The sequence below is a fragment of the Erpetoichthys calabaricus genome, chromosome 17 (assembly GCF_900747795.2).
Source record: "Erpetoichthys calabaricus chromosome 17, fErpCal1.3, whole genome shotgun sequence".
Taxonomy (NCBI): Eukaryota; Metazoa; Chordata; class Cladistia; order Polypteriformes; family Polypteridae; genus Erpetoichthys; species Erpetoichthys calabaricus.
In genome coordinates this window covers 78502890-78530028 of record NC_041410.2, presented here as the reverse complement: position 1 = coordinate 78530028, position 27139 = coordinate 78502890, and the positions used below count along the sequence as shown (strand labels likewise).

Here is a 27139-nt window from a genome sequence, read left to right as displayed (position 1 = left end):
GGAAGATAAAGCAAATTACTGTTAAACGGACAGATGTAGACATTTAAACGTTTTCTGTCAAATCTCTTTTAGATTGATCACTTGCATTATTATTATCAGTGTGCCTCACAAGTGACCATTCTCACATGCTTAAACTGACAATTTTCTGACGTTGCCCACATGCACATATACCTGGTAAATTCCTACAAATTGGTATTAGGCGTGGACTTGTGAAAATGCCAGAGAAGTGCCAGGATCCTAGAAATCAATAGACATCTATAATGAAATACAGGTGGCTCTAGTATAAAGAACAAGTTCCATTCCTGCTGACGTTCATAACTCGATTTTGCATGCAAGTCAAAACTTACACGGAAAATGTCAGTTAATGGCAATAATCAGCAAAAAAATACATAGTGTTTATTACTTATTTTACAGAAAACTGATTTAAAATTAAAAATAAAATAATAAAGGCAACATTACTGTACTTAGAATCACACAACACAAATATTTCAAAAACCTCATGTATCTACAATACATTGATCTTATGGTTAAACAACCTACAGTTTTTGATAATGACACAGTATCTCATAAGAGTTGTAGAAGGCATTAAGATGGCATGAAAACCCACTACTAACTGATGACTGATCCCTCAGCAGAGATATGCTACCTTTACTTATGGATCAGCAACAGTGTCACCTTCAATTTCCAGCAGCTTTATTTCCCAAAACACCTTGGCTTGAACAAGTACTTAGGACACTTGGAATGACAACCAGCATCCCATCAAGCTGTAAACCTGTTAATTATCATACTGCATGGTTGCACATGCTGCCGCTGACATTCAGTGACACATTAGCACAAATTAATAAAATGACAGAAAACAGTGAAAGTTTGTAATGTGCAGTACTATTGCTCAACGTTAATGACGACTGCTATGAATACATCCATGTCAAAAGTAGCTTACTTAGTTCAAATTCAGTTGAAAAGAAAAGTTTGCATTTTATGTGTTTCTCTTCTATATATTCTCTTCTCGGTACTCAAATGTGGCACTTGGTGCCATGGCCCACCTGTCAAGTTGTATTGCCTGCCTAAGGTAAAGTCATCCCTGATGGAGGATCACAGGAATTGTGGGTAGAGGGGTCCTTTCATCGGATAAGCACTATGTCAGCTGTGGAATGGCCAAATGGGGGAGGCAGCTTGATGTATGAGGTCTCCAGGACTCTAAACAAATCCAAATCATATTATGTGATATCATCTACTGTTAAAAATTTTAGAAGTACGGAGTAGAATTTATTTTTATACTGTATTGAGGATTTGTTCTGTTCTGTGTATTGCACTGTATTGTATTGACCCCCTTCTTTTTGACACCCACTGCACGCCCAACCTACCTGGAAAGGGGTCTCTCTTTGAACTGCCTTTCCCAAGGTTTCTTCCATTTTTTTTACCTACAAGGGTTTTTTTTGGGAGTTTTTTCTTGTCTTCTTAGAGAGTCAAGGCTGGGGGACTGTCAAGAGGCAGGGCCTGTTAAAGCCCATTGCGGCACTTCTTGTGTGATTTTGGGCTATACAAAAATTAAATTGTATTGTACTGTATTGTATTGTATGTGGTCATTCGTATTTGTGGAATTGCTATAACACAACACTACTGTAACTGAAGACTGTACTCAGATACTTTCTTTTTTAAAACTAACAGATTAAAGGAGGAAGAGAAATAATAGGGAAAACAGGGATGAAATGGTGACAATTCTTGTTAACAAGTTACATACAAAACAAACAGTGCTAGTTAATTAGGGAGTATTAGAGCATTATTACACCAAAAGTGCTGCAAAGCAGTGATATGTTATTTCAGAAAACCATTCAGGGAAGATGACAGAGTGAGAGAACCATCATAGTATTGAATACCATTACCAGTCTCTTAATAAGAGCAGTAATATAAAATTGATGATATATTAGGGGGGACTCAAAAATTCCCAGAACTGGTCAACATCACAATAGTAGGGTGTAATTATCGCTGGTTATTGTATGCCTAGAAATTTGGTTAAACAGTCCACCATATGGCATTGTGCCAAGCTGTCCAATTGTGTATTACTGGCATTTATTCTACAATTGAGCAGATTTTCAGGAGATTGACGATGATTGCATTTTTTGACCTGACAAACTTGTTGATAATGAGTTTGTTCCTCACTGTTAATCAGTGACATTACAGTTACACTGAACTGCTGAAGTTTCCACAAGAAAGCATCAGGAAAAAAATGTGTGGAGCTGTGGCATACACAAAACTGCATTTTACACCATGACACCGCACCTGCACATATATTGCATTTCAGTCAAAGAGTTTTTGGTCAAAAACAATGTGAAACGAGTCAGGAGGGAGGTGGCTGGCCTTGTGAAGTTGTGTCAGGATAGTAATCTCTCTCTTAACACCAGCAAAATGAGGGAGATGATTGTTGACACACAGTGGAAAAGAGAACAGCAGGCACCACTGCACATTGGAGAAAGTGGCCAATTATAAATTTCTTGACATTAACATCTCTGACGATCTCACTTGGACCTATAACATCACAGACCTGATGGGGAAAGCCCGGCAGAATTTGTATTTTCTGAAAATGCTGAGGAAGTTTGGGATACCAAATACTATCCTCAGAAACTTCTACAGATGAACAATTGAAAGTATCCTCACCCACTCCATCACAGTCTGGTTTGGGAACAATACAGCACAGGACCACAAATGCTTCACAGCAAGTGATAAAACTGGCACAAAATATCATTGGAACAGCACTCCCTGTACTGGAGGACATCTATAACACCAGAGTTCTCAGTAGGGCCCATAAAATTATTAAGGACAAAACCCACCCACAACATTAAGTGTTCATACTGCTACCATCAGGGGGATGCTACATGAGCATAGCAGCTAAGACAACAAGACTGAAAGATAATTTTTTCCCTTGTTCCATTAGGCTTGAATAAATAAATAAAACCCATCCACTGACCCTCCCATCTCCCCTAGCAGTATGGCTTGTGTCTGGAAGATGGAAGGCCTTCTTGAGACAATATTCCTGGAGAATATCATTTACTTATTTGCACATTTTTTTTGTACCCGAGGTCTATTGTTGTGTGTTCTTGTTAATTACTGGAGGATATGCAGCATAAGATTTTCATTGACAATAAAGCTGAAGTTTATTGCTTCTCAAGGAACAAGCGCTGGGACTAGTCTATTACATCTGAAGGAGAGTATTTTGAAGGCGACTAAAAAGGGAATTTGTAACTTTTTTTTTTATTTAAAAAAAAAAAAACAAAAAACAATTCCATGAATTTTTCGGTCCCTCTCAAATTCTTTGAACAGAGGTGGGTTAAGTGACTCCCTAAGGGTCTTACATTGCATCACAAATACTACTCATTGCATACATTAAAAAACTATTAATTCGAAAAGTATAATCAAAGCAAAGGAAGATACAGAGAAAGCTCTAATCACAGGTAGTTGCATACTGAAGTACCCTAAGTTCTTGTCTATAAGCCGCGGCTTATCTAAGGAAAAAAGTTGTGAAAATGAAAAAATAGAATATCGGCTTATACATAAGTCCGGCTTATACATCCATCGCGGGGGTTGCATTCCAGAGCCACCCGCGAAATAAGAAAATCCGCGAAGTAGAAACCATATGTTTATATGGTTATTTTTATATTGTCATGCTTGGGTCACAGATTTGCGCAGAAACACAGGAGGTTGTAGAGAGACAGGAACGTTATTCAAACACTGCAAACAAACATTTGTCTCTTTTTCAAAAGTTTAAACTGTGCTCCATGACAAGACAGAGATGACAGTTCAGTCTCACAATTAAAAGAATGCAAACATATCTTCCTCTTCAAAGGAGCAAACAATTCAATGGTGCTGTTTGGCTTCTAAGTATGCAAAGCACCGCGGCACAAAGCTGTTGAAGGCGGCAGCTCACACCCCCTCCGTCAGAGGGAGAGAGGGGGAGAGAGAGAGAGAGAGAGAGAGAGAGAGAGAGAGAGAGAGACCCCCTGCTCAATCCCCATACGTCAGGATCACAGATAGGCAGCGCAACTGAGAGAGAAAAATAAGCAATCTAGCTTCTCAGCCATCTGCCAATAGCGTCCCTTGTATGAAATCAACTGGGCAAACCAACTGAGGAAGCGTGTACCAGAAATTAAAAGACCCATTGTCCGCAAAAATCCGCGATATATATTTAAATATGCTTACATATAAAATCCGCAAAAGGCGAAGCGCGTACACAAAATCAATTTATTAAAAACAGTTATACATTTTTTAAAATTAATTTTTATTAATCAAAGCCATCAAATTCTTCATCAGATTCAGTATTAAAGAGATCAAACAGCTCGTTAAAAGATTCTGGAATTTCAGATTCGATTTGATCTTCGGATTCTTCTTCACTATCAGTGGCACGAGATATCACAGCTGTTAGCACTTCGGTTGGATATTCGCAGATATTCGCGGCTTTAAATCCATTTTTAATGCAATCCGCGGTTACTTCACTCCAACATTCGTCGATCCATTGACATACTTCAGCATAAGAGGCCCTTTTCATTGATCCAGACTTAGTGAATGAATGGTAACCATTGACCATCCAGTCCTCCCATTTCTCACGCATTTTGATTTTAAAAGATTTATTAACGCTTAGATCCAGTGGCTGTAATTTAGATGTCAGTCCTCCAGGAATAACAGCCAATTGTGAATACTTTTTCACCTTTTCTTTGACTTCTTCTGTGATGTGAGGTCGAGCCGAATCGTATATTAAAACTGATTTCTGGCAAAAAAAATGAATTCTTGCGTTTACGCCAAATGTTTTCTAACCAATAGCTGACCATATCCGCGTCAACCCATCCCTTTTCATTTGCTGTGACAACAACACCTTTAGGGAAGACATCTTTAGGAATAGTTTTTCGTTTGAAAATCACTAAAGGTTTGCATTTTCCACCATCAGCTGTAGCACACAAGACAACAGTAAAATTGCACTTTTCATTGCCAGTGGTAGTGATTCTGACATCAGTTGATCCCTTTGTCTCAACTGTGAAACCACTGGGCATATCGAAACTGATGGAGACCTCATCCATATTCCCGATGTGTTCGAAATTGACTCCATTGATCGCATTTTTGACAAAAACCCCAAAGACAGCAATTTTCTCTTCCCAATCCTGTGGTAACTTCTGTCCAATAGATGTAATGGCTCTTACAGATAAGTTGTGTCTTTTCATGAACAGAAAACACCAACATTTGCTGCCTTTGAAGTCATTGATTTTTAAATGTTTTGCCAATTCTTTCGCTTTCAAACGAATTCCAGTGGTCGACACTCTTCTATTTTCATTGCGTCTGGAGATAAACCATGTCTTCAATTGTGACTCCAATTCCGGCCAAAACTCTTTTCGGGACCGACGGCAGCGCTTCTTCGGATGCATTGCTTTTATAACAGGCTTTTGTTTTTTCCATCGCCAGATGTTTGACTCGTCTGTTCTGAACTCTTTAGCTGCCGCCGCATTGCCATACTTTTCGGCATAGCTCACCGCTTCAAGTTTTCGATGACTGGGATAAGATTTTCGAGTCTTCTTTACATTATCCATTTTAACAAATTTAACAAAATCACAATTTAAATGACCGCTACGCGCGCGTGTTGACGCCCAGAGCAGAAAGAACGCGCTCCGGCCGCTCCAATTAACCGCGCCATGCAGGGAGTGAGAGAGACGCCAATATCTCACACTCTCTCCCCACTTAAAGAAATTAAATGGATGCGAGTGAGACCACTGACCTCCCTCCATTCTATTAGTTATAGGTTATAGTACGTTCGGCTTATCCATGAGTCCGGCTTATCTATGATACGATTTTATTTTAAAAATTCGTATGATTTTTGGTCTCCGGCTTATCCACGAGTCCGGCTTATAGACAAGAACCTAGGGTACATAAAGTTAGATGACAATTAAGTCATTAGTCAGTGCAAGGATTCATGAGAAAAGTAAGCTATGATTTACAGGCTCAAAGTACAATAAGAAAATCAATTTAAACAAGGAATAAATTAAAGAGAGTATCTAATGAGAAAGACAAATTAATAAAAACATCACAGTTGACAAAAAGAAAAGTCAAATAGGTGAAGAAATCTTTTTTTCCATTCAGACAAATGAAGATGCAAACAAGAGTAAAACAAAAGTTTACAATAAATAAAGCAGCAGGTCATTAAGAAAACAAAATGTAGCAGGACAGATTTAAAATGTGAACATAAGAAAAATACACACAAAAACAAAGCAAATAAAAAATATGAATTTGAATAACATTTCTGAAGCAGTAAATAAAGGGTACCTTTTTATGTTTTTTTCTTTCTAAAATGAAATAAATGTGCAACACTAACATTGACTTCGCTTTGCAAGAAATTCATAGTCCATTATGCTGACTTGCATTTAAAAAAAAAAAAACGGAAATGTTTTAAACAATTTAATGGCACGCCACAAATAAAAGGCTAAACTAAACTAAGGTACTAAATTTTAGGATCAATAAAAAAAAAAAGGTTTATAATCTGAGTTTAAGCGATACCATGAAATGCTGTTTAATATTAATACCAGTCATCAAGTGATTTTCAGTTGCCATTAAAAACATTAAAAAATGTTAACGTGCATCTAAACAAGTAATTTATTGCTAAAAAATAATTCAGAATAAGGAAAACCAAGATAGGAGGCCAAATTATTTTACAATTATGTGATAAAGAAAAACCAAGCCTACTTATATACTGTAGACTGGAACTGACTATCAGTTTAGCAATGGATTTTTAAAATAAAACATTTCACCTTCATTGCTAAAACCACAAAAATAACACCACATACTGAGAAAACATTTTGAAAACCTGTGCTGAAGTTTACACAAACACTGACAGACAGAACTTAGTGGACAGTTAACACTAGAATCCCTGAAGTCTACAAAAAAAAAAAAGTCTTAATCCTGGGCCACCTCAAATTCCTTCGCATCTCTCCATTAACATCTTTGGTTTTACAAATGAGTCGCTCAGTACAAGAAGCCTGCTATCCCATCCTACCCACCGCTGCAGCTCAAGTCAGACAAAAAGGTCTCCCAGCTCAAGTCTGTTTATCTGGGTGTGAGGTGCCTGGAGTTGTATAGGGTAAATAATATACAGTAATCCCTCGCTATATCGCGCTTCGCCTTTTGCGGCTTCAATCCATCGCGGATTTTATATGTAAGCATATTTAAATATATATCGCGGATTTTTCGCTGCTTCGCGGGTTTCTGCGGACAATGGGTCTTTTAATTTCTGGTACATGCTTCCTCAGTTGGTTTGCCCAGTTGATTTCATACAAGGGACGCTATTGGCAGATGGCTGAGAAGCTACCCAACTTACTCTCTCTCTCTCTCGCGTTGACGTAGGGGGGTGTGAGCAGGGGGGCTGTTCGCACACCTAGACGATACGGACGCTCGTCTAAAAATGCTGAAAGATTATCTTCACGTTGGCTATCTTTTGTGCAGCTGCAGCTGCTTCCTGAAACGACATGCTGAACTGTGCTTCGCATACTTAAAAGCACGAAGGGCACGTATTGATTTTTTTATCTGTCTCTCTCTATCTCTGCTCCTGACGGAGGGGGTGTGAGCTGCCGCCTTCAACAGCTTTGTGCCGTGGTGCTTCGCATACTTAAAAGCCAAACAGCACTATTGATTTGTTTGCTCCTTTGAAGAGGAAGATATGTTTGCACTCTTTTAATTGTGAGACTAAACTGTCATCTCTGTCTTGTCATGGAGCACAGTTTAAACTTTTGAAAAAGAGACAAATGTTTTGTTTGCAGTGTTTGAATAACGTTCCTGTCTCTCTACAACCTCCTGTGTTTCTGCGCAAATCTGTGACCCAAGCATAACAATATAAAAATAACCATATAAACATATGGTTTCTACTTCGCGGATTTTCTTATTTCGCGGGTGGCTCTGGAACGCAACCCCCGCGATGGAGGAGGGATTACTGTATCATTATTTGGAACACATGCATTTCATGTGTGCTTCGTGTCTACAACGATATGGCTAAATATAGGATGACAGGAAATATGAGGCAAGAAATGTTGAACACATAGCTAAAACAGAAACTTGTTCATGTTATAGTACTAATGACAAAATTTTGACATGAAGTGTATAATGTGTGAAGACTGAAGTCCAAAAATCAAATAAACACTTTCACAAAAGGTACACATGTAACAAAACAAGTGTGCCTTTATTCAACAATATAACCAAAGAAAAATAAACTGCTTGTCAACTGTGTTAGCATCGTACCCTAAACTGATTTCTTTTTCTTCGGCTACATTCTTGAATAAGGGCTCGTTTATACTTCACGCTCAGAACGCGTACACACACGCATCATGGCTGCCACGTGTTCTCAGCGTTCATTTGACGCATCCTCTGAGCAGGTCCTCAGGAATTAACAGTTCGAGTTGCAGTACCAGCAAAATTTGGGTTGGGAGTGTAGGGGTTTAGGGTGCAGTGTGATAAAAGTCAGAACATGACATCAGAGTCTCTGTTTACTATCTATATGTCACAGAAAGCTGCTATGCGGATCCTAGTAGGTTCAATGTACGTGCTTCGATGTTTAATGAATGGTTCGATGTGGTGAAGTAAAATGCTGACATACAGATGCATTCGTGGTGCTTTTATATTCAAGCATCGCATATTCCCGATCATAATGATACAATACATTTTAAAAGACTCACATACCTCACATACATCTTTTGTGCCGTATTTTTTTCCTGTGGCTTCCTCCTGACCTGACAGCAGCGGGAAACAGCAATAGATCGCCACACTGAACACATTAAATGTATGATATTCCAAGTCTCTGCACATTTAGAATCCTTAGATTTATACTTGATATCACTTTCATGATGAAATGCATTAAAGCATGTATGTTACATTTTACAGATAAATCATTAATTTCGTTTAAATAATGAACACTGTTAATAATTACACACATGGGGGTGACACGGTGGTGGAGCGGTAGTGCTGCTGTCTTGCAGGGAGTCACGTCGCTGATATTCCCTGCCTGGAGTTTACATGTTTTCCTGCTGGGTTTCCACAGTGTGCTCCAGTTTCCTTCCAAAGATATGCAGATTTGGTGACACTAAAATGACGCTAGTGTATGTGAGTGCTTGTATTCACCTTGGGATGAGCTGATGCCTCGTCCAGGGATTGTTTCTGCCTCGTGCCCAATGTTAGCTGGAATGGACACATCCCTGGATTGATGGATTTAATCATTAAACATCCTTTTCAGAGATATTGCAGTAAGGTGTCATCGGGATTTAATGGGTGCTCCAGGCAATTCACAACACAGCAAAGCCGAACCTGTTCTCACCGTGATATCTCGCACTGCCACCTGGTGGATTCCACCAGAAAGTACGCGCTCAAGTATAAACAGTAAAACTCCTGTGTAGCAGGAGCGCCCGCTGCAGCATGCGTCGTGTGAAGTATAAACCCGGCCTAAAAGTGCACTTGTTTTGTTATTTTTGTACCTTTTGTTAAAGTGTTTATTTGATATTTGGACTTCAGTCTTCACACATTATGCACTTCATGTCAAAATTTTGTCATTAGTACTATAACATGAAGGAACTTTCCTGTCATCCTACATTTACCCAGATCATTGTAGACATGGAACACACATGAAATGCACGTGTTCCAAATAACGATATATTATCTACCCTATACAACTCCAGATACCTCACACCCAGATAAACTGACTTGAGCTGGGAGGACTTTTTGTCCAACTTGAGCTGCGGCGGTGAGTGGGATGGGATAGCAGGCTGTTTGCTGATCAACACATTTGCAAAACAAAAGAGGTTAATGAAGATGTGTGAAGGAATTTGAGGTGGCCCAAGATTACAACTTTTTAGTAGGCTTCGGGGATTGTAGTGTTTTAACGGGCCTTTGCTGTGGTTTTGTTTTATTGCTTGATTAGTTTTTGGCCCCTATTTAAATATATGCCATTATGCAAAAGCTAAACAATCATTGTATGCATCCTTACACTTCATATGATCAGTGCCACAAGGAAAGCTTAAGTGTTAATGTGAAAAGGCCTTAGGTGACATGCTTTCAAAAAGGATTTAAACATTCTATCATGACACACTTCTAAAGGTCTTTTGATAAATAAAATAATGTATTAAAAGACCTACCTTAAACCTTTTATCCTGTAACACTTTTTTAATAGCTACCATCTCTCCAGAATCAACAAGCCGAGCTTGGTAGACCACTCCAAATGAGCCATTCCCGATCACTTTTATATCAGTGTAGGATACTTCTTGAGGGCGATCAGGGCCCTGGCCAGGGGTGGCCACTACTGTTGTTACCTTTCCACTGTCTCCTAGAAATATAAACAAATGTCAGAATGTAATCTCTCACTGTGCTCTCTCTAGTTATTAACCATTTTTACTGAAATGGACCTTAGCAAAACAAAATTTTTAAATTGACAAATAGATCTCTGGTTAAAAAAAAAAAAAAAAAAAAGGACCATATTTATAAGCTTGTTACATTCCAGATTCTGGATGTCTAATGCATCTTCATACTTTGTATACATTTAAAACCAACTGCTCAAACCACAAAAAGAACTCATAATAAACATTATTTCTCTTCATGAAGGCGCTTATAACATATGAAAACTAAGCCTGAATGTGCTCTGCAACATAATTGCCCCTCTTCCATGGCTGTTTGTTTTTTTTCTTTGTTTCTTAAATCAAATTTGATTGGTACTGCTAAAGCAGCATACATTTTTTCTAAATTTTATTTAGTTTATCATTACATATACAGAGAATGTGAAATGTGTATTTGCATTTATAATCAAAAATACACTTTTTTACACTAAAAAGCTGCAGTCTCTTTATTTTTATTTGTGTCATTATATTGCAGGAGTTAGCACTGCTGCCGCAAGGTTGAAACTCATGCCTGGTTGGAGACCACATGGAGACTAGGCAGTCTTTGTGTTTGCAGGAGTCTTCCTAAAGTCATTCCAGTTTGCTTTTCCCATACCCAGAAACACTCAATCTTCAAGATCTGGGTGATTTCAACTTGGCTAAATGTAGGTGTGTGTGTATGTGTGTGAGTAGCCATTTCTTGCCTTATGCCTAGTACAGCTGGGATATGGCTGGGGCCCTGGTGACCCTGAACTAGATTAAGAGGATGCGAGTATATTATATATGTATTTCTTTCACCAATTAAAAGGGATATCTTGATAACAGATGAACCAAAAGCTAATTTTGTCCATCTAGCATCTGTGGGTACTTATGATGTTTCAATGAAATATATGGAGAGAAGAAAGAGAAAATTAGACAAGTAGCATTCCCCCCTCCCCGAGATTGTTTTTCTTTACCTTACATATCTCATTATACACCACAATACACATTCTAAATGCAGGACCTCTTATAATTATCACCTTAAACAATACTGCCACGGATAAAACATTTAGCTACAGCTTTCAACACCCAAATCATCTTTTTCCTGATATATGGTCAGTTGCAGTTATCAGCTACTAACCCACTTCTGTTCTCTTTCTTTCCCTATTTCATGACTTGTGATCTGTATCTCAAAGTGGTTAGGAGATACAGTGATTCGTGAAAGACCTTACTATCAGATCATATGCTCTTCCTCCATATTTAAGATGCTGTGGCATGGAGCTACCAGACACATGGTTTAGAAAAATTACGAAAATTATATATAAATTTCCATTCAACTTTTTTGACTTGTCAAAGATCAGATTTTCTGTTTATTGCAATAAATCTTTCACTGAATACGTATTAAAATTTGTATAACTAAAGACAAGACTTTTTTATATATATATATATTTTTTTTTCACCCGAAACTTAACAGAACTTGAATGACAAAAAAAACAAAAATGCAGCAGTAAATGAACAATAAGATCACTTAAACAGAAGATGATATGTGATCTGGAATGGTTGTCAGACCCCAACCAACTGAGATTTTGTGACATTACATGAACAGTACTATACACACAAGAAATACCAGAAATAGCAATAAACTATTTTATTACAGTTACATTACAGTTCTGTGAGGAAGATCAATCTCCTGTTGTGATCAGCAGTTCAGAAGTCACTGTGGCTAGAGGGGGATTACTTGTTACTAAATACAAGTGTACCTTACCCAAACTAGACTGTGAATGCATAAAATGGCATTTTTTATATGTACTTGTACCATGTAATTTCTAGTGATGCCCAAGAAAAAAATTTTGATCACGTTTTTGTGGAGAAAAGACATGCATTTTCTGATAGACATTAAAGGTGACAAACAATGGACAACAGCAAACGATATCAAAAACATTGAGGAAAAAAATCTAATTTTAACTCGTGTTGCATAATCCACATATTGAGTCATCCAGTCAAATGCATACAACTTGTCAAACACATTTTTTCCTAAAATATTGTAAATAAACAACTCTGGAAAATGAAAGCACTTCACATACAACAACCTACAGATGGGCTTGCTCTTTAAATTAAAGACAGCCCTGTTGACTAATGAATTAGGGGGAGAGGCATTTAAACCATCTTTCCTGGGGAAACAGACTCATCTGAACTGGCACACTGTGAGAAATATTTGGGACAGACTTATAAGAACTAAAAAGCCCTAGTTAAGCCAATGTCACATTACATGACTTTTACCTAGAGGATATTTGAAATCTGACAATTGCAAATGTAAATCTAGTTATCCGAGTATATGAATTTATATGACTAGAAATCGCTGGGGGCGTCAAATCACCCACATGTAAGACAACTTTCTTGCACGGTTTCACATTTCTAAAGATTCATAAGCTTCCCCCATTTTAGGGCAGTTAATAAAGTGCTGCCTGACTGAGCTGGTGCTGTACAGATACAGTAAGTTCAACTACAGTCTCTATCCTTTCTATGAACTTTTGTTGTGGTACGTAAGACACAAGACAAAAAACAGATAATACTGTCTTCTGTGTGTGAAGTTTAAAACATCCATGCTACTTATTCCTCGTTGCTGCATTGCTGAATGCTCATTGGTTGTCATTTCTCATGTTCCCTATGACTTGAAACAAAATCCTGCATATCTAATTTTGTCAGGGTAAGTTACAGGGTAGTTGGACCAAGTCACTAGGTATGTTACACTGCACGACTAGGGGGTGGGGGTGGTTCATGGGAGCAAGATGTGACTGTCACCAACACAATAAGATTACGTAAATGATGTCTATGACTGATAATCATGAGAAAAGTCATGTAATGTGATGTGACCTTTAGCTGAAACTTAGCATTCTGTTTTATTTTCTGCAATGTAGGTGACATGAACAGGAATGAATCAATCAATTTAAAAATTTTCAAAAAAAAAATGAACAATTATGACACTGAAACTAAAATATTTGCTATTGTATAGTAGTTTGAACATTAGTTTACAGTTATATGCAGGCACCAGCGACATCATTTAACTATATTAGGTATAAACATATAAATGTTGTTAGCTAAAGAATATTGAACTTAGTATTAGATCTTACAACTTCCAAAGTACTTATTCTATAATTACATTTAATAATGGAGTCATATTTTCCTTTAAGCATTGTTGTACTACTATAAAACATTATTTGTTTAAACTAAATTATTTGTTTACTCAGATTAATAAAATAATTTATATAACAAACTTCTAACTATGCATTCAGGTTACTGTAGAATAATTATTTCACAAACATTAAATTATTATTTTTTTATATTTATTAATTTTTATTGTAATCATTCCATACAAATAGATCAATTTATAACCAAACAAAATTGAAGACAAATCAAACCCCACCCCTGAGAAGGAGAGCTTAGCCAAAGGAGAATTGCTTAGGACTTTTTAATAAGGCAACAATAAACAAAAGAAAGGGAGAAATAAATAAATATGTAAATAAGAGATGGAGAAGGGAATTAAATGCGGTGATAGTTATTTCTCTTATTCTAAAATAATATTGATTAGATCCTGCCAGGTTTTGAAAAAATTTTGTATAGATCCTCTAACTGAGAATTTGACTTTTTCCAATTTCAAATAATATAAAACATCTGTTTCTCATTGACTTATCAGAGGAGAGTTAGGATTCTTCCAATTTAACAGAATAAGTCTGCGTGCCAAAAGTGTAGTGAATGCAATCACCGTTTGCTTGTCCTTCTCCACTTCAAGTCCGTCTGGAAGAACACTGAACACAGCGATTAATGGGTTAGGAGGGATTGTGATACCAAGGCTGTCTGAAAGGCACTTAAATATTTTGGTCCAAAATGATGTTAGTTTGGAGCAGGCCCAGAACATGTGACCCAGTGAGGCAGGAGCTTGGTTGCAGCATTCGCAGGTTGGATCCTGCCCTGGAAACATTTTGGACAGTTTTAAGCGAGACAGATGAGCTCGATATATAATTTTTAATTGAATAATTCTATGCTTTGCACATATGGAGCTCGAGTGAATTCTCTGTTTTGCTACCTTCCACTCCTTTTCTGATATATTGATTAAGAGATCTTCTTCCCAATGTCCTCTTGGATCTTTGAAAGGTAGGGACTCTAATAGGATTTTATATAATGCGGAAATGGTGTTTAATTCCTCGAATTTGAGCAGTATTTTTTCCAGCATTGTGGGGTGTGCGAGGTGGGGAAATAGGGCAATTTCTGTTTAACAAAATTTCTAATTTGAAGATAGTGAAAGAAATGTGTAGCTGGGAGGTTGAATTTTGAACGTAATTGTTCAAAAGATGTAAATATGTTGTCAATATAAAGATCTCTGAGCATTTTAATCCCAAAACTTTTCCAGGTATTAAAAACTGGATATGTTTGCGAGGGTTGAAAGAGGTGCCACTGATAAATGTTTTCCACCTTAAAATGCTTTCTAAGTTGGTTCCATATTCTGAGTGAGTAAAGCACAATTGGGTTATTAGTATATTTGCGATAACTTGCATTTATTGGAGAGCAGAGCAGGGAGTATAAAGAAGTACTGCAGAATTTTACTTCTATTGCAGACCAAGCCTGTGTATGTTCATTTATTTGTGTCCAGGTTTTTATGGCTTGTATGTTTGCTGCCCAGTAATAAAACTGAAAATTAGGTAAAGCCATGCCACCTTCTGCCTGAGGTCTTTGTAGGGTTGCTCTTCGGATACGTGGATGTTAGGAGTTCCAAATGAATGAGGTTATTGTTGAATCTAACTGTTTAAAAAACGACTTATTGATATATATTGGAATGTTTTGAAATAAAAAAGAAGTTTAGGAAGGATATTCATCTTAACAACGTTAATTCTTCCGGCTAGAGTGAGATGAAGGGTTCACCATCTATGCAAGTCTTGCTTCATTTTTTCCATACAGACAGCAAAATTTTGTTGATAAAGAGCTTTATGTTTACTTGTGATATTTACCCCTAGGTATTTAAACTGATCTGCTATGGTAAAAAAAAGGTAGGGTGTCCAATCTAATATTATGTGCTTGTGAATTCACTGGAAAGAGTATACTTTTATTCAGATTAATTTTAAGACCAGATATCTTTTGAAATTGTTAGTGCTGTTAAAACTGCAGGGACAGTGTTTTCTGGGTCTGATATATATAAAACCATATCATCTGCATATAGAGAAATTTTCTGTTCCAGTCCTTCTCTGACAATCCCCTTTATCTGATAAGAATTTCGGCAGTGAATGGCCAGTGGTTCAATGGCGATTGCAAACAGCAGTGGCGACAAGGGACATCCTTGTCTGGTACCACGTTCTAGCTTAAAGTAGTCTGAGCAAATGTTATTAATACAAACTGAAGCTTCTGGATTGGTATACAGTAGTTTGATCCATGCACAAATATTTGGGTCAAACCCAAATTTCTCCAATGCAGTGAAAAGGTAGTTCCATTCAATCATATCAAATGCTTTTTCTGCATCTAATGATAGTAATATCTCTGGGGTGTTTGATTTTGCTGATGAATACAGGTATACTAGCCATGTGCGCCCAACGACATTGCGCGTGTTAAAGTTGTCAGTGAAGGGCTCCCTGTTTAAACGCGGCTGCCAGTCGTGAACTGGGCCCTTCGTCGTACAGCATTATGATTTTTTATAAGGAAAACAAAATTATAAAACAAAACCCTTGGACATTGATTCGATAGGAACGGCCTACTCGGAATCACTGTCCGAATAGTAATTATGTGGTGGTATAGGAGCATTTCTGCTTCTCTCCGTTCACAGTCCGTCTCGTTTTCACGACGTTGTCGTTTCCTCTCACGATCTCTTCTCAACCTTTCTCCAATCTCGCAGGGTGCTTTGTGGCAATCCAAAGAGTAAGGCAATATACACGGAGCAATGGTTATAAAAGGGGGACACATAGGTATCCAGGCTCTTTAAAGCATAAATAGGGATCACTTCACTGACATGTGAGCAAGCCAGGGTACAACTGTGAGACACGCAGCACTCACCGGCTACAACGTAACAATAATTTCCGGAACGTGCTGTTACGTTGTCATTAATTTTACCCACTGTCTTTCTTTCATTCATATGTTACTTAGGCACGTACCTTTTATCTTCGGCAATCTCATTCTCTAACAAGGCCTCAGGAGCTAACCAGCGTAACACTATCCACCACCCCTTTCGTTATTCCGGCACATTGTTGACATCTGCGAGTAACAACAACATACTAAACTGGAAGGTGGTCTACGCATGCGTGGAATTCACGGACAAACAAAGATCAAGATCCAAATGAAGATTATATATAAAGATAATATTAAACAAGTGTCGGAGATTGGAAGATAGATGTCGGCCTTTAATAAATCCAGTTTGATCCTGTGATATTACCGAGGGCAGCACTTTCTCCATCCTTCTAGCTAGAAGTTTTGAGAGTATCTTAACATCATTATTCAGGAGTGAAATTGGTCTGTATGATGCACATTGTAACAAGTCCTTATTTTGTTTAGGAAAGACAGTGATTAATGCTTGACGAAATGTTTGAGGTAGTATTTGGTTGTCTCTAGCTTCTGTAAATGTTGCCAATAAGAGGGGAGCTAGCTAAGTGGAGAATTTCTTATAAAATTCTACGGGGTAACCATCAGAGCCTGCTGATTTCCCGCTTTGTAGTGACTTTATAGCATTTAGTAATTCTGTTAGCGTTAGAGGTTTATCCAGTTCCTCAGCACTTAAAGCATCTATTTGTGGCGTCTGTAATGTATCCAGAAATGCATTAGATTGTGTGTTGTCTTCTTTGAGCTCAGTAGAATATAAGGATTTATAATAATCTCTAAATGCGTGCATTATATTTTTATGGTCAATAATTCCTTCTCCATTCGTGTTGGTGATTACTTGTATTGCATTGCGAACTTCTTGTTTGTGAATTTGTTGAGCTAAAAGCTTATTAGCTTTTTCTTCGTGTTCATAGTAATGATGTCTAGACTTATAAATAAGTTGTTCAGTTTCTTTAGTTGTTAAGATGTTAAGTTCTGTATGCAGGGCCTGCCTTTTCCTGTGGAGAGCTTCACTTGGACGCCTGGCTTGTTCTTCATCTATTCTAGTAATTTCGCTTCTTAGCTCTGACACTTTCTTGGTTTCTAATTTATTTCTGTGGGAAAGAAATAAAATAATCTGTCCTCTTAAGAAGGCCTTTAGAGTTTCCCCAGAGTGTTCCTGCAGAAACCTCTGTGGGGGTGTTTGTCTCTAGGAAGAAGCCGATTTGTTTGGATATAAATTCTGTGCAGTTCTCGTCTGACAATAGAAGATGGGTAAGGCGCCATCTGCGAGGTGAGTGTGAGGGGCTTAATGATTTTAGCTCCAAGACTAGAGGGGCATGGTCGGAGATAACAATTGTTTTGTATTTGCATGATTTAATTGTAGGCAGGAAATTATTATCTATAAAAAAATAATCAATTCTTGAGTAGCTATAATGCACTGGTGAGTAGAACGAATATGTTCTTGAGTTTTGGTTAAGAAACCTCCAGGGGTCTGATAAGTTGTGATCATTTAAAAACTGTGTAATTGTCTTTGCAGTATTAGATGTCGTCCCCCCTGTCATTGGAGTCCTATCTAAGAGTGGATTTAAAACACAATTAAAGTCCCCAGCCATTATAATTTTATGAGTGTTCACATTGAGAATGGATGCAAATAGATTTTGCATGAGTTCCTTATCATCGACATTGGGTGCATAAACATTTATCAAAATCATTTTACGGTTATATAAGTTGCCCATGACGATCACATATCTCCCTTCAGGGTCCGATACTACATCTGATGCTACAAATGGAACTGTTCTATATATGAGAATTCCCACCCCTCTAGTTTTCTTTATAAAGCTAGAATGGAACATTTGGCCAGTCCAGTCTTTTTGTAGTCTGAACTGATCCTTGCTTAGTAAGTGGGTCTCTTGTAAAAATACTATTTTAGCGTTTAAGCCTGTTAGGTGAGAGCATACTTTCTTTCTCTTTAAATCGTGATTCGGAACTTTAACATTCCAGCTCACAAAGTTAACTGTACCATCATGGAGACATTGATTCTGATTTTTTAATGTCATTTTATAGTCTTAACTGGTAATGAGGCAATTTTAATCTTAGTTTCAAAATTCCCCACGAGATATTGCATTTTAGCCTACTGTTGCATTGATATTTATAGTTATAGGGATTAGAAGAATAGATTAGATATAGCCTGCTCTCCTTCTCTCCCCCCTTTATCCCCCCACCCCCATTTTGCCTCCCCACATGAGGCTTGATCCCACTTCGCGATGTCCCGGTCCTCTGACAGAGCACGTCCAAAACAAAACAAACCCCACCCCGCAGCGGCGTTAAGGAATTAAAACAAAGAGATATCTATTGCAGCTGAATTCTTAATACTATCTGCCGAAAATTTAATCATTAACAGTCTTTAAACTTAAAATAATCTTCAGCAATTTTAAGATATTAAGATAAAAAAAGAATGAACCCTGGGAATGATTTTAAAAAGTAGTCTAGGATAAATATGGTAATTCCTACTGTAATAGTATAATAGTAATAGTTTAAATGTAATAGTAGAAATAGCAATAAACCAAGAGTATGATGTTAAACAGTCTACTTTAAGGTAGTAAAACAAAAAAAAAAACAAATCCTACTTTAATTACTTCCACACTCACGTCTATAACTCTAATTAAGACATAAATATATAATGTCCAGATAAAGAAAAGGATGTATAATTATAATACCAGTCTCTTTAAAACTGGATCCAAGAGCAGGTGATAGGTCCTTCCCATGCCTTGATAGAATACGGCTCCTTATTAACTTTCAAAATAGTGTCGGAAACAGCTTCTTTAATTCCTTTTCAGCTTCTTCCTTGCTTGAAAAAATATAATATTGATCTTGAACTTCCACTTTCAGTTTGGCGGGATACAAGAGGCTGTATTTGATATCGGCTTTCCGTAGCAACTTTTTAATGTCAAAGTAGGCTGCAAGTTTTGCAGCTGTTGATGGTGAGAAGTCGGGGAAAATACGAATAAGATTATTTTCAAATATAATCTCTTGCTTGTGTCTGAGAAGTGCCATCACATCAAGCTTACATCGTAGTCGCTTGAAGCGGACAATAAAAGACATAGGTTTAAAGGTACTTCACCTGTATGTGCGATAAGCAGCTGCTATCTCAATGTCGTGTTTAAAATCATCTCCAATTATTTTAGACAGTAATTCTACTGCAAATTTCACTGGGCTTGCGCTTTCTTGTTTCTCAGGTATACCCTCAATTCTTATATTATTTCTTCTGCACCCATCTTCCAGGGCCGCAAGTCTGTCTCCAAGTTTTTTACATTCGGAATTCGCAGCTGTGGCTTTTTCATCGGCATTAGACACCAATTGTTCCGCTGTTTCAACTCGAGCCGTGAATGCCTGCTTAACGTCGTCCAGCTGATCTGTAACGTCATTAATCTGGTCGGCAAGCATTTTCAGTTTGGATCTATTTTCTTCGATGTGTTCCTCTAATTTCTCCAACATGCCTTTAAAGTTCACATCAAAACATTTAAATAGACACGTTTCTCGTTCTTTGTTATCCTTTTTAATCTCGATGATATCCTTCTTAAGCTCAATGTTAGATTTCTTAAGCTCATTCTTGTTATCCTTCCTAAGCTCATTTATGGCCGTAGCCATGGCAGCAGCCAGTGTAGCAATCATCTCTTTCAGTTCGGACAGTTCGCTTCGGATTTCGTGCTCCGCGAGTGGAAATGCAGCTCCTGTTACAGCAGGTGCTGCGGGCTCGCAATGAGTAGATGAGAGCACATCCTGCAGGGCCTTTTCTAGTCTCGAATGATCCTCAGAAATCGGCGATCCAGCGCGACCTGTATCACTTGTACCTTCGCTCCTGTTTTCACTCTCGACTGGAGACGATACAATGGAGCGGGATCCAAGGAGATCTGCGCATTCATCTGCCTGTTCCAGGTCAGTCTCCGAGAGGCCATACCTTGCACTTGGGCCGGATGTCTGTCCAGACTTTGAAGCAGCTTTTAGCGGAGCTCTGCTTCAGACATCCATCTAATATAACGGACGAGACCAACTCTCCACATTAAATAATTTTTTAACTACAAGTTTAAGATGCTACCAACAATTATAACTATGTATTATTTAATGACACTCTACTGTTAAGCAGACACAGCAGGAAAAAAAATATCAATTAAGAAGTATATTTTCTGCCTTATCACATGAGGATGCATGTCAGACTCCAGACTTTTTATCAAGAAAAATTACCCTTTGCCACCACAACTTCACTATCAACATCACACACACATTTCCAAAAGAAACCACCATGTAGTGCCTTAGCAGACCAGCTTTCACAAGCCTCATAATTAAAGGGACTGTTTTGATACATTTCAAAGAGTCTAATGACCCACCTACTCAATGCATGTCGCCTGTTGATGCAAAACTGAACACTCTCAATCCACAATATTTCACGATTGTTTTTTCATACTTCTAACTGGAATGTTTGATTCAATGTTTTAAATGTAAATCTGCTTGAAATTACAGTTATATACTGTATGTACACATTTTATTCAGATTTTATCAAAGTCAAATTAAGAGCAACAACTGAATCAAAAAAATGATATGAATTTTGGCTTAAAACCCCCTTGTTTGAGCTAATAGAAAAGATCCACTTCTGGTTTTATTATGTGTTCACTCATCCTGTATTTATTACTGCAGAAAACACATTATTTACTTTCACACTGGACATCTTCATCCTTAAATGTAATTATTTGTTGTAAATCTTTTTTACTTTTAAATGTGTTATAACTCTGAAATTAATGCAACTGTGTAAATCCAGTGTAAACTTTCCTTGTGACATCAAAAACTTTCATTTTAAAAAATTTATATTGAATATATGATACAATTCAGTTGTAGGATGAGAAATAATTGCTTTTCAAATTACCTTTGTTTGGCAGTTTTACCTCTTAAAAGTACTTTTTACCTATACTGTAGATCAGTGGTCCCCAACCTTTTTGACAGCAAGGATCACTTTATTAGATGCAAATTTTTCCACGGACCGGTCGGGGGGGTTGGTTGGGGGGGGCAGTTTTATACACAGTTTACATAACATTTCTATTATTATTAAAGTTATTAAGCAGTTCGCATACGTTGCAATCTGAGATTTTTCTTCTTTTTTTGCATATAACAAAGACATATGCTTTACATTTGCCAATCCAACAGATTGCACATCACAAACATTAACACTGCTATCTTTTTTTCGTGTCTGCCGTTTCTATAGGAGGGTGACAATGAGTTAAATTCCAATGGATGTTTTTCAAATGTTGACAAGTAATAAGCAAAATGAATCACTGAAAACCACAGACAACAAAAACAGCAAAAAAAAAAAAAAACAGTACGAGGAAAGTTCGAAGAAAGAGATTTTTTTTTCAATGTTTCTGTTTGGGGATCGTTGTGCAAACGTGCACAACTGAGCATGCGACCACAGATCTAACTGCTCTGTGGATGATTCGTTCAAGCATTTCAAGGTCACTTTGTTGTAATGAAAGCATCTGTTGAATGTACTTCGTAGTAACGTGATTTCTATAGACTCATGTCATATGGGGAAACTGTCGGGACCATAAAAATACTTTGTTGTAATAGTCTCTCACCTCGGCCTCTCTCCTCTCTCTGCACCGCTGCAAAGCCCCGCCCGCCAAGCGTTCTGAAAAGTCTGAGTGAGTCGCCGTTGCCGGCAGTTCTCTCGCGGCCCAGCTGTCAGACGGCTGCGGACCGGCAGTGGGCCGCGGACCGGGGGTTGGGGACCCCTGCTGTAGATGACTTGCACATAGTATCCCTTCATTGTTACAGACATGAAGAGATTTAGTCTTCACTACAGCAAATTGTTCTTCACATGCAGCTTAACACACAATGGAACTGCCTTTCTCAAACACATTTTTTAATATGCAACAATGAAAAATTGAGAAATCAGGCCTCCACTTTTAATAATGACATCACATTCAGTGACCCCAGAATGAAAAGCAAAAGACGAGTGTGACAGAAATTAGTCAACCGGTAGAAATCTTCATACATCATTTTTTTTCTGCAGTTGAGTACACCAGGAAGCCACATTTGTTACTTGTCCTTGTAACACAGTGCAGCATATGCCTGTACAACTGTGGAGATGAAAGTCCAAACATGCTATAGATAAATTTGAATGTTCACATGCAATTAAGAAGCGCTTAGTGCACATATCCTAAAACTGAAACTGTGTTTCTTTCAGTAACTGAGTTTATATAAACATATGTATTGCAGTAAATGGATGCCATAATGATTATCATGGACAGCAAATTTCAAATGGCAGACTGCAGCAGGAAGGGCAGAGCCGTATACGGTGAAGAAGCTTAAAAGGAGGTGCGATGAAAAGCAAGGCATGTCAGACTGTTTGACTCAGTCCCTGCAAAGGGAAGAGGGCAGCCTGTGAGACAAGAAGGAGTGCTAGGACAGAGATTCCCCAAGAAGAGCAAGAGCTGCCCCTCCTGAGGCTAATGGAGGGAGCTGATCAAGGTCATTTCTTAAAGATCCAATATACAGTCCTTTCAAGGAATATTAAAAAAAAATAATAATAATAAAAAAAAAGCTTCTTATGTCTGTGTGTCAGTTCTCCCTCCCTCAAATTTGTGATGCGATTAAATGTATGCATGAAGATTCTTTCCACAGCCTATACTGATAATTAGGAAGCCCAGCACAAATCATTAAGCAAAATGAGCAAATGGTTAAGGCAACTAGAGAAAGGAGACAACAGACTTTTTACAAAAGTAGGAGAAAAATTTAAGTAAGCATCAAGCAACATTATTTATATATCTGTTGATCCATGTATGTTGAAATGCTATACATCTTAAATGTGACAAAGTAATGGAATGGAAGAGGTTTTATTTGGTACAGAAATTGATATTTATCAGAAAGTCTTTTTTTAAACTGTTTACCAACATAGACTTTAGTAGAAAGAGGATTGTGAAAACTGAAACATATGCTTGAGATCACTTAATTACCATAGTGTGAGAAGTGTGAAAGCTTTCCGTAGTATTGTAGGAATTGGTTTGATAGCCTCTGCTGAGGGAGAATTCAGGCAATGCAGATGAAAAGATGGTTTGAAAGGCAATGTTAAAGTCTAGTTAGGCTTGCTTGTTTTCGCTCAATGGAAAACAAAAGGAACCAGGCAGAATAGTTCTTTGAATACTTTTTATTGTCAATCTTGTTTATTTATTTTTGCTGTGTAGTCTATACAGTAAACATTTTCCAAGATTCTGTGTTTTAAAATGCACATACAATATATGTTAATTTCTTGTTCAGTTCTTATTTCATTATTTTCCACAGTGCAGATATATTGGAATTACATCATCTGATTAAAACCATGATATACTGTAACTGTGATCATTTTAATTATTATCGCTATATACATTTTTGGCCATAATGACCACCCCTATAATTGTACTTTACTGTGCTATTCAAAATATGATGGACAGTTGGCCTAGATCAGTAAAATTAGGAATTTAAAGACTGCCCAAAGCGGAGATTATTTTTCTAATAACATAGTCCCTGAAATTTTTGGTTTTGTCTTTTCTGTTGTCAATTAGTCATATCTCACTTTCTGCATTAACATGAATTTATATTAGCATTAATTTGTTTTTATTTACCTGGAGACCAAACATGATTAAATAGAATTAGTTACGTATTGCACGTAAATGTTGCAAAAATATGTTTTTCATTTTTTAGATATATCTGTTCATTTGTATAAGCAATCTCAGCCTGAACTTAGTAAACTTCATAGTACAAAAAAAAAACTGAACTCAAAATAAACAAAATACAAAAATAAATTGAAATGGGAACAATGGGCTTTGGAAAGGGAGAAGCCTATCTTAAAAATGTACACTTTCATTCCTTTTTTAATGAAGTGGAATCGAGTGAATATGATGTGATAAACAAGTGAATTTCAGATATGGGGTACAGTGGTAATGGAAGCCCAAATCCAATATGCCGGAGAGTCGAAATCAAACTACCTAGTGGCCATACAAAACTGTAATAAACAGAATGAGATGGAACATAATATTCCATTAAGTGGGGTTTAGAGAAAAGCCAAGCAAAATGACACCTTTTATTGGCTAACTAAAAAGATTACAATATGCAAGCTTTCGAGGCAACTCAGGCCCCTTCTTCAGGCAAGATGTAATCATGTAATTAGATGTAATTAAGTGGGGTTGAAAGATTTTAAGACTGTTTTACATGTTAGCAAAAGAATCTAATCAACCCAGATAGTAAATGACATTTGCACAGGAAAGGAGAATGATATGGTCATAGTAAGACTGATTTCAACTTATAATGTGAACAGCACAATTCTGTGCCAACTATAATCTTATGTATGAACTTATTAGCATTTGGAGATGAATCAGTATTACTGTATAAGAATCAAATATTCTGAACATATGTGCAATAGTGTTTGAACAGTAGATTGGGACACTGAGGGGTGGAGTCTAGTAATATTATGGAGGAAATGCATGATTTGGAATGGATAAAGGGGTAATGCTATCAAAATTAACACAGACATTTAAACTGAGAATGCAATGTCTGTGTGGATAAAGTAATGTTTTTGTTTCATTAAAACAAATGCAGCTATGTTCCACATAACATCTGTTTGGGCAACATCTGAATGCATATACATCTGTGGTTCCATAAGGTTTTAATAGAGTTCTGAAAGCAAAATCGGAGAATGTGATGTAGTGGACATAAACAGACATAGCAAATGCAAACTGCTACCCGCATGCAACATGTGTATATCATGTCTTTTATATACCATAAAGAGATTGTGGTGTGTCAGTACTGTACTGTACTGTACTTGCTATTGTTATTTTAAAACGTTTACTGTATAACAGTGCATGCTTCGACTCATAGGCAGTGGCACCTAATTTTGTGTATTGTGCATATCAGGAGCATTGTTGCATTTCTCTATATTTAGCCAAAACAGATACACCTGTATACTGTATATAATACGGTGTTTATACAACGTCCATATCGCATATCACCCTATTTACAGAACGTATCTTGGACATTAAGTGGTGCATATCTGTAGATTATATTTGCTCTCTTTTTCTTTAAAAAGGTATGATTTTTATTTATTTAACCAAAAGGTGCATTTTCTTAATTACACAGTATAAATCATTTCATTACCAACAGAATATAAAGAAGTATACATATTTTTCTATTTCAAGAAACAGCGATATATTTTTTTACCAATTGTGCAAATCTATATTTAAAACACACTTCACTGGAAGCAGTGACCCAAAAATAACATTAATAAAAGGCAACAAGTTATAACTGCTTTTATCAATTATCATAAATGTTGCCCCCAACTGTGGAAGGTGAGGCACACCTCAAAAAAGCAAAGGGGATATTTTGAGTGCTATTTTCAAATGGCTTGCATTTAACAATTTAACAAATATTTTTTTAAAGCAGCACTAGCAAATGACCTCTTTTAAGGTTTATGACCCCCGTGACCATGTAGTTAGGATATAGCGGGTTGGATAATGGATGGATGGATAGAATTTTCTTTATTGTTTGCTTTGAAAGTGAAATGATGGTTAGCAAGATAATCTATAGATCGTCTACTACAGGTTTACTTATATTTCAAAGGTCCAACATACTAATGACATTTTACCAGTGGTGGATGAGCAGATTCATTGTTAAAATTCTGACCTAAAGAAATAATAAACACAAGTATGAAGAGTAAGTCTATGTGGTGAGCCAGGTATCTATCTACTGGCATAGCCCTAGGGCAGGGGTAGGCAACATCGGTCCTGGTGAGCCGCAGTGGCTACAGGTTTTCATTCCAACCCAATTGCTTAATTAGAAACCAATCATTGCCAATTTCAGACCTTATTTAATTTTATGGCTTGTTAGTCTGTGCAATGTAAGGCTCTTATATCGTAGATTTTTTTCCTTTCCAAAGATATCATCCAAATGATATGAAGCCTAAAACAGATCATTTTCAGTCTGTCACATTTTTCTATTAAGTGTTTTATTAAATCAAACAGTGCATGAACAACACACACAGATGTAATTGGAAAAAAGCTAGCTGGAGAACTGCTGGCTGCTTTGTCTTTTACATCTTATTGCTAATAAGGAGCAATTAAAACACCGAATGCAGCAGTTTAAGATTGAAATAAGCAATTAAGGTTGGAGAACCTTAACAAGCGAGACCACTAAAATGAAGCATCAAAATGTCACTTAAGCAATATGTGCTTCATCAGCAATAATTGAGTTCTCGTTAAGGAACTGGGTTGGAACAAAAACCTGCACATACTGCGGCTCACCAGGACCGACGTTGCCTACCCCTGCCCTAGGGTGTGCTCCATTTTACTTTTAAATGTAGATACTCTTCATTTTATTTAAACAATAATACAGAAATTCCTCCACTCGAAACTCACCCAGCTTTCCGTCCCTGCCTCCACCTCTCAAAGGATCACCAATTTCCTGACCAACAGGAAACAGTAGGTTTAAACTCGCATCTAGCTATCGCACAATCAACATGGGCACCCCCAGGGATGTGTGCTCTCCCCTCTGCTCTGGTCCCCCTACACTAATGACTGCACCTTTAAGAACCCCTCTGTCAAACTTAATCAAATATGAGGATGACACAATAATCATTGGGCTCATTAGGGATGGTGATGAGTCTGCCTACAGACAGGAGGTTGAGCAGCTGCCTCTTTGGAGTAGTC

At 37.3% G+C, this 27139-nt stretch overlaps 1 protein-coding gene across 1 annotated transcript in view; it reads right to left on the bottom strand.

Moving 5' to 3' along the window:
* gsk3ab (glycogen synthase kinase 3 alpha b) overlaps nucleotides 1-27139 on the bottom strand; it is an 85500-nt gene that overhangs the window by 41728 nt on the left and 16633 nt on the right. Inside the window, exon 2 of the mRNA XM_051920923.1 lies at nucleotides 10146-10333. Coding sequence (XP_051776883.1) covers nucleotides 10146-10333 — 188 coding nt within the window. The remainder of the gene's footprint in view (nucleotides 1-10145; nucleotides 10334-27139) is intronic.